This window comes from Sus scrofa, chromosome 3 (genome assembly GCF_054392235.1).
Source record: "Sus scrofa isolate SSC_HxYL_T2T_F1_AM1 chromosome 3, Sscrofa_HxYL_maternal_Yorkshire_Landrace_v2.0, whole genome shotgun sequence".
Lineage (NCBI taxonomy): Eukaryota > Metazoa > Chordata > Mammalia > Artiodactyla > Suidae > Sus > Sus scrofa.
Genome location: NC_139385.1, coordinates 84819900 through 84829110, shown reverse-complemented (window position 1 = coordinate 84829110; position 9211 = coordinate 84819900). Strand labels below are relative to the sequence as shown.

At 45.4% G+C, this 9211-nt stretch overlaps 1 protein-coding gene across 1 annotated transcript in view; it reads left to right on the top strand.

Moving 5' to 3' along the window:
- Positions 1 to 3182: 3182 nt before the first annotated feature.
- ANXA4 (annexin A4) overlaps positions 3183 to 9211 on the top strand; it is a gene marked incomplete at its 5' end in the record, with an annotated part of 31380 nt that continues 25351 nt past the window's right edge. Inside the window, 2 exon segments of the mRNA NM_001167639.1 lie at positions 3183 to 3271; positions 8769 to 8863. Coding sequence (NP_001161111.1) covers positions 3183 to 3271; positions 8769 to 8863 — 184 coding nt within the window.

Sequence of the window (9211 nt, the reverse complement as noted above, 5' to 3'; positions counted from 1 at the left end):
CATGGATCCTAGTTGGATTCATTTCTACTGAGCCATGATGGGAACTCTTGTATTTATGTATTTCTCTATGCTGCCTCAGTTACATTAATAAATTAGTAAATACATGATAAATACTCAAGGCACCTTGATCTTAATCATTAAATTATCTCTAAGTCATAATCCAACTGAAATGGTTCAGACTGGTCACTAACCCATGTTTTGCATGTTGATGTTTTTAATTTTCAGAGGGTTGGATTTGCTAACTTTTGGTCCCTTTTACACATCAGAGTATGAATCACTTTAGGGATGCTGCTCGTTACCAGTGATGCTAGTTCGCTTCCTCCTGACTTCCCACTCTCACCTCTGCCACTAGGTCAGGCTCCTGTCTCCTCTCTTCCACTGCAGACGCTCTCGTGAGGGTCACCAGGACCTTCCCCGCGGCCGAGTCTGACCATCCCTTCTGTGACCTCCACGCATACCTACCTTAGCAGGCCCTGACTTCTCCCAGCTTCCTCAGCCTCTGGACAACACACCATCCTAGTTTTCCTTTTACCTCAAGGACCAGTCCTTCTTGGTCATCTATTCTGAGTCCTTCTTGCTGGAAACCTGTACTGCCGGAGAGACCCAGGCTTGTTCTTCACTTCCCCCCAGGATACCATCCAAACGCTAATGTGTCCTAAATTTATTCTTCTGGACTTGACCTCTAGATTTTCTTTGTATGTCCAGCCATCCTTTTGACACATTAGCGTTTGTGTCCACTTGAATGTTTGATGGACCTCCCAAACTTAACCTTTTGAAAATAGAACTTCTAAATCCCACTCCCACTGCCATCCCAAATCGGAGAGTCCTCCAGTTTTCCCCGTCTGGGTAAATGATACACTCCCCATTTGGCTGCTCAGGGAAAATCGTCTAGAGATACACGTGATTCTTCTCTTTCCTCACCTTCCGCATCAGTCCACCGGCAAGTTCTGCCTCCTTTGTTCCCAAACATGTGCTGAGTTTTTGTCTCTTTCCGTGGTTACTGTTTCACCCTCGTCTACTTTCATATCCCTGGATCTGGGTTCAGATTCTCAACTGGTCTCTGTATCTCCCTACAGCAGCCCAAGTGATCTTCTTCATGTCCCCTTTTTTGGCCGAACCCATGGCACATGAAAGTTCCCCAGCTCAGGGGTGGACTCTGAGCCACATCTGCGACCTATGCTGCAGCTGTGGCAATGTTAGATCCTTAACGCACTGTCTGGGCCAGGGATTGAGCCAGCGTTTCCACAGAGAAGCCCAAGCTGGATCATTAACCCACTGTGCCATAGGGGGAACTTCCCAAGTGATATTGTTAACATAGAGATCAAATCTTCTCCCCCATTCCTTTGTTAAAAACCTCCCAATGGCTCCTACTACACTTAGAATAAAATAAAAACTCCCTACCAGCTTGCGAAGGCCCTTGTGCTGCCCCATGCCACCTCTCTGATGTTTTTCTTAAAAAAGTTTGTATTATAGAAAAGTGTAAACATATAAAAATAGATCAAATATTAAAGAGGTACCCATGTGTACCTATAATTATTATTAACTCATGGTCAATCATTATTATATTTTATAATAATAACTCAATAATTATTAACTCATGGTCAACCTTGAATTTATCTTCACTTATTTCCTCCAACCTGTATTACTGTGAAGCAAATTTTAGACTTCTTATCCTTTCATCTATAAAATATTTCAACGTGTATAAGATTCAAACTCTTGGATTTCCCGTTGTGGCTCAGTGGTTAACGAACCTGACTGGCATCCATGAGGACGCAGGTTTGATCCTTGGCCTCACTCAGTGGGTTAAGAATCCAGTGTTCCCTTGAGCTGTGGTGTAGGTCACAGACACGGCTCGGATCCCGTGTTGCTGTGGCTGTGGTGTAGGCTGGCAGCTACAGCTCTGATTCGACCCCTAGCCTGGGAACCTCCATATGCCACAGATGCAGCCCAAAAAAGACAAAAGACAGAAATCAAACCAAAACAATGATTCAGACTCTTAAAAAATAAAAATATAACCCCAATACCATAATCATACCTAAAAATGTTAACACTGATGGCTTAATGTCATCAAATATCAAGTCAGTGTTCAATGTCCAGTTGTCTTATAAATGCCTTTTTGTTTGTTTGTTTTTGTTTTTGAGGACTGCACCCAAGACACATGGAGGGAGGTCCCCAGGCTAGGGGTCGAATCAGAGTTACAGCTGCCGGCCTATACCACAGCCACAGCAACGCCAGATCCGGCCATGTCTGTGATCTACACCACAGCTCAGGGCAATGCCTTAACCCACTGAGTGAGGCCAGGGATGGAACCCGCAACCTCGAAACCTCGTGGTTCCTAGTCAGATTTGTTTCTGCTGCACCATGACGGGAACACCTAAGTGTCATTTTTTTTTAACTGTGTGATTTAGGACCATATGAGGTTCACCCATTATGATTATTGATATGCCTCTTTCATCTCTTTTAAGCAATATTTCCCCTCCATTTCTCTTTTCTAATCATCCTCCTGATTTCTTTGTTGAAGAATCTAGATCATCACGTAGTGTTTGAGAGTCTGGATTGTACTGATTACTGCCCTGTGGTGTGATTAACATTTTCTTTTCTCTCCTCTTTGCCATAAAATGGTATTTGGCCCTAGAGGCTTGATTGGATTCAGGTTTGATTTTCCCCTTTTGTGGGGAGACAAGATTATTTCACAGGTAGTGATATAACTTAGCTTACACTCACTCCCCAACTTGTCCATCGATCAGCCACACTGGCCTCGGTCCCACTCCTCCCACAGAAGCTAATCCCAGCCTGAGGACCTTTGCGCTGTTTCCTCTGCTTGTAAGACAGACAGACAGACAGACAGACAGACAGACAGACAGACACACACACACACACACACACACACACACACCACCTCAGCCTGACCTAGGAGCAGAGCAGCCCCTCCAGGACCTCTCCCTCTGCCCTGAAGCTCCTCTTACCAGCCCATCCTCTGTTGGAATGTTTGTTTATTGGCTTGTTTACTGTCTGCCTGCTGCAGACCTCTGAGCATCAGCTCCAGGGGAGCAAGAGCCTCATTTCTCACGGTCACTGCTGTGTCCCAGCACCTGCAAGAGTGTCGGCCACGGTGGGTGCTTAGCAGATGCCGCCACGATGGTAGCAGGGGCCTATGAGTCACCTCTTTCTCTGTGTGCCCAGGCAGCCAAGGGAGGCACCGTCAAAGCTGCTTCTGGCTTCAACGCCGCCGAAGATGCCCAGACCCTGAGGAAGGCCATGAAAGGGCTCGGTAAGTGTCCTCCTGAAGGTAAACACCCCCGTCATGTGTGGTGCATCACACAGTCACACAGAGGGTGTTGTGTCCACAGGCAGTTGTGCGGAAATCTCACTCTGAGAAAACACAAGGGGAACAAGTTAGCTTTTCAAGATAAACTAGGTAGGAGGGCATGCAGTACGCATTTTTCCTAAAGAATTTAAATTTGATACACTCATTCTGGATTTCCTCAATTATTTAAATCTGTTTTGCATTCCAGCACTATGAATCTATATATGAAACTTGAGAAATGTATTTGTTTTCCAGTTAACTGTTATGTACCTGTCATGCTGGAAGGTTTTACAAAGCACTTTCGCAAATATTGTCTGTCTTTAATTTCTTATTTTATTGAAGTAGAGTTGTCTTACAGTGTTGTGCTAATTTCTGCTGTACAGCAGAGTGATTCAGTTATACATATGTATGCATTATTTTTTAATGTATTTTCCATTAGGGTTATTACAGGATATTGAATATAGGTCCCTATGCTATAACTTTTTTGTTTATCCCTTCTACATATAATAGTGTGCAGGTGCTAACCCCAAACTCCCACTCCCTTTGGTAACCACAAATCTGTTCTGTATGTCTGTGAGTCTTTCTGTCTCGTAGATAAGTTCATTTGTGTCATATTTTATTTTTTTGGTTGCTCCAAGGCATTTGGAAGTTCCCAGGCTAGGGATGGAAGCAGTGCTGCACCTGCGACTTGCACTATAGCCATGGCAACACCAGACCCTTAACCCACTGCACCACCAGGGAATTTCCTATTTCATATTTTAGATTCCACATATAAGTGATATCATATGGTACTTGTTTTTCCCTTTCTGGCTTACCTAACTTGGCATAACCTTGAGGTCCATCTGTGTGGCTGCAAATGGCAGTGTTTCATTCTTTTTTATGGCTGAGTAATAGTCCATTATATATTATGTGTGTGTATACATCTATATATATATATACACACACATATATATATACACATACACTATGTCTTTTTTATCTATTCATCTATCTGTGGACATTTAGGTTGCTTTCATGTCTTGGCCATTGTGAATAGTGCTGCTATGAACATAGGGGTGTGTGTATCTTTTTCAATTATCATTTTGTCCAGATAATATGCCCAGTAGGGAGATTTCTGGACCATGTGGCAACTCTAGTTTTAGTTTTTTGAGGAACTTCCATACTGTTTCCACAGTGGCTGCACCAACTTACATTCCCACCAGCCGTGTGGGAAGGTTCCCTTTTCTCCACACCCTTGCCAGCATTTCACAAGTATCGTCTGAATAGATAGACATGATAACCCTGGGATGCAGTCAGAGCAGCTGGTCTTGTTATTCACCCCATTGTGCAGATGTGAAACTGAGACGCAGAGAAGTAACGAAGTTAGGCACAGAGTAGGTGGAACTGAGCCTCGAGTCACGCTCTGCGGAGCCTGACAGCTCTGAGTCCAGCGTCTTTCCCTTGAGTCTCTGCCTGTTGCTACTGTGACAGCCACAGCTGGGATAGCACCCTTGTGCATCGTGTAGGACTTGAGGTGAGCAGGCTGTGCGGACATGACCAGAGAGGTTTGTCTTCTGCAGCACCACCCTCTGGTAACTCCTGAGGGCAGAGGCCTCCCCCTAGGTGGGCAGAGGCATGCACTGGGGGGTGCGGGGGAGGGTACCACAGGCTACACTGGGCTAGACCCTGCCTCCAGCCTTGCCCAAGGGGACACTTGGCCAGAGAAGTGCTCTCTGGTTCATCACTGCTATTTAACATCGCCTCAAGATTTGGATAAAAACACTTCATCATGAACTGTTTTATCCCAGTTTTTCTATCCAAAAAGGGTTCATCTTACTCAGCCTCAGCGCTACTAACAGCAACCATAACAACAAGAGTGAACATTTATTAAGCTCTTCTTGTGTCAGGCATGGTGTATTCCATATAGCTTCTGGGTTTTTTTGTTTTTGTTTTGCTTTTTAGAGCCCCATCTGCGACATATGGAGGTTTCCAGGCCAGGGGTCTAATCGGAGCTATAGCTGCTGGCCTACACCACAGCCACAGCAACACAAGATCTAAGCCATGTCTGAAACCTACACCACAGCTCACGGCAACGCCAGATCTGCAACCCTCGAGCGAGGCCAGGGATTGAACCTGCAACCTCATGGTTCCTAGTCGGATTGGTTTCCGCTGCACCACAGTGGGAACTCCAATAGCTTCTGTTTTAATTCTGACAGCAGCTTGTTTTATGATGAGAAAGTTGAAGTCTAGGGAGATGAACTAACTTGCCTGAGGTCTCTGATGTAGTAAGTGTTAGAGTCAGGACTCTTGGCAGTTCTTGGAAGTCCGGCTCTGGTGCTGCCAGAGCTTGAGCCCCCTGTGCTATCCTGCTGCCCACCTCTGAACAGAACATTGCTCTGAATCTATCTTTTCCTCATTTTCCCTTTTTCATAAAAAAGATGGGGGACGTACTTGGCCCACCCTTTTTTCAGGTTTTTCCTAATTCTTCAGTATACAGCAAGAATACCATAATTCAGAACATGGACCGTGTGACATTTGGAATTCTCACAGTCAGAGTCAGAAGGCATTTGACACAACGAACCCTTTGTGGTGCCTGCTGTGTGGGCCAGCGCAAGGCAGATGGTTAGAGGAGACAAGGACTGTAGTAAACCTGGCCCTGTGGTCCAGTAGTCCACGGATGCTGCCAGCCGAGGCATGCACAGAAATAGGATCAGTTCATAGTATGATAGTGACAGGAGGGGCACAAATAAGAGCCCATGAGCGGTCCGAGAGATCACCTTTCGTTTGGGAGTATCAGGCAGAACTTCTTAGAGGATGTCGAAATGAGTTGAGTTTATTCAGTAAGTAAATAGATAAGAGAGGGTTTCGGTGAATGGAATAGCACGAGCAAAGCCATGGGTTGAGTATGAGCATTGCCCTCTTCTGCATTTTAGCTGAGGCTTCAGGGAGTCATAGTAAATACATAGATTGCAAGCAGGAAATACTTACAAAGCAGGAGCTGGCTGGTTCAGATCCTTGTGGGAAGGCAGGTAGCACAGGGAGGTCCTGAGGGTGTTACTGATGTTGGGGGGATGGCCCAAAGGCACTGTCTGGGAAACGACAAATGCCAGAATCAGGATGCTAGCTGGATGGAGGTGGTTAGGGAGACATAAACCCACAGACAGGTAATAAAGGAGGTCAGGAGAAGGGAGTGCAGTATAGCTGGGTCACGTACAGTAATTCAAGAGCTAAGTCTCTGGATTTGGCTGCCTCTATCCTTTTGTATGAATATTTACCATAGTGAATAGGGTATGGTAGAGAGTCCCCAAAGGCAGGCTGCAGTGCTGGTAGTAAATCCAGCAGACCATGGGGAGCCCTGGTGTAGCCTGAGCAGGGGAGGGACACTGTGAGAATTTGTCTCTGTAGGAAAATGAACTGGGCAAGACTTTGGAAAGACCAGTTAGGAGGTGAGAATACTACTTAGCAGACTTCACAGTTGTCTAAGAAGCAACCCTGAACTGGAATGGAATTAAAAAGGTGCAAAACCTTGTTCACAGATGCAAAAAAAGGTTTTAGAGCTAGGTTTTTACATGGCTTGACAGGCAATTTGAATGTGAAGGAAGAGAGATGGTTAAAAAAAAAAAAAAAATCAAAGCCGTTTTGAGCGTTCAAGCCTGACAGACCAGAAGAGGGGTGGCACCTTTCACAGAAATGGTGTAAATAAGCAAAAAGTGACAAACCTTCTCCGCCCAGCTGAGAGTTCTGCAGGAAAAAGGATGGTTGTGTTTATTACCCCCACTTTTTTTTTTAAGAGAACAGAGTAGGTCCCTAGGGTATCTAAACTTAAAATTCTGTAGCTTCCTCTCTATACCTCAAACTTTTCTGGATCTCTGACTTTGCAAAGAACAACTCTTGTAAACCTATATTTTTTTCATTTCTCCCTGAAATATTTCAAGACCCTCCTCTGTAACTTGCCACAACTTCCCATATAGGTATAAACAGCTAATTCGCCCCACGTACATGAACATCCAGCAGTGACATGGACGAGGGACCAGTTCAAAGGGTCGGAATAAAGTCCCCCTGTAAAAGCCGCTGCAAGAAACAGGCAAACCAAATTTAGGACCTTCTTACTTTGTAATTTGTAGTGAAAGATTTTGGAAGGATATTGCATCGTGGGAATCCATGGGCAGTTATAAAAAGTTCTCTGATCAGAGATCAGGAAAGAGAGCTTAGAAATGAAAAAACACAATTACAAACCGTGAAACGCAGTGGATGCAGCAAGCAGCCAATTTAAACCTTGTAAAGTGCCCAATCTGTGAATTAAAAGCCGAGTTTGAACTGTTCCAAAACTTACAGGAGATGATAAAGAGTGAAAAACGAGGAGAGAAAAGGAAGGAACGTGGAAGATGAATCTAGGCGATCCAAAGACTCTGATAAGAATCCCGGAGGAGGGGAAAAGCATGATCCCAGTCAACATTTACTGGATGTTTAGAAAGCACCAGGCATTGTGCTCAGCAACTCATTGCATCGTTTTATTGAGCACTTGCAGCAGCCCTGCCAGGAAAAGTATTGTGACCACTCACATTTATAGATAAGGAAACTGTTGGAGAATGGCTCCGATCTTCAGTGTTGGAAAATGAGTCACATGAACATGAGGAGATCTCGACAAGGCTCTTTACTTCAGCAGAAGGACATGGGTACTCAAGCAAGTGCAGGGAAGAAAAAGCCCTCCCTTTTTATCCCTAAGGCAGGTGATGTTCCTGTCTCCTTCCCATTGGTCAGGTCAGGGTGCACATTCTTCCCGGTTGGCTAATTGTAACAGACTGTTGCTGGGAGAAAAGGTAAAGAGGAGAGGTGGGGTGTCACAGGGAGTGTTTCAGCTGAAACCTGAGCAAAATGGAGTAACCAAGATTTCCTTTGATAGAAAAGACATTATGTTACTTCGCACAAAACTAACTCTCAGAGAAGTTTACTTTGTTGAGTGGTAAATAGCTAATGAAAGGAGAAATAGCTAATGAGACTCAAATCTATTGTCTGTTTCCTGCCTCCTGTCCTGCACACCTCCCCCCCCACCCCCCCCAAAGACAGACCCTCTGAACAAGAACTGCTCTGAAAGCTCTAGGAGTTCCCATCATAGCTCAGTGGTTAACAAACCCAACTAGCATCCATGATGACATGGGTTTGATCCCTGGCCACACTCAGTGGGTTAAGGATCCACATTGCCATGAGCTGTGGTATAGATCTAGTATAGATGCAGCACGGATCTGGTGGTGCTGTGGCTGTGGTGTAAGCTGGTGGCTACAGCTCCCATTTGACCCCTAGCCTGGGAACCTCCATATGCACTGGGTGCAGCCCTAAAAAGACAAAAAAAAAAAAAAAAAAAAAAAAGAGAAGAACTTCTTGGAAAGCTCTCTACGAGTATTTGGGTTAGACCAGTGTCCACAGAGGAACTCACTTTCACATCCTTCTCTCAAATCCCGTTCACCATCTCCCTCTTCTGCAGGCACAGATGAAGATGCCATCATCAGCGTCCTCGCCTACCGCAGCACCGCCCAGCGCCAGGAAATCAGGACAGCCTACAAGAGTACCATCGGCAGGGTAGGCACCATCTCCTGGGCTCTGCGTGATTGACGAGGAACCTGTCAGGCAACAGGGAAGCGGGGCCCTTCCCTTCTTGGTGTTTTTTGGGGTTTTTTTTTTTTTTGTCTTTTTTTAGGGCCACTCCCACGACACATGGAAGTTCCCAGGTTAGAGGTTGAATTGGAGCTGCAGCCACAGCCTACACCACAGCCACAGCAACACCGGATCCAAGTACATCTGCGACCTAAGCTGTAGCTTGCAGCAATGCTGGATCCTTAACCCACTGAGCGAGGCCAGGGATCAAACCCACATCCTCATGGATACTAGTTGGGTTTGTTACCACTGAGCCACGATGGGAACTCTGGC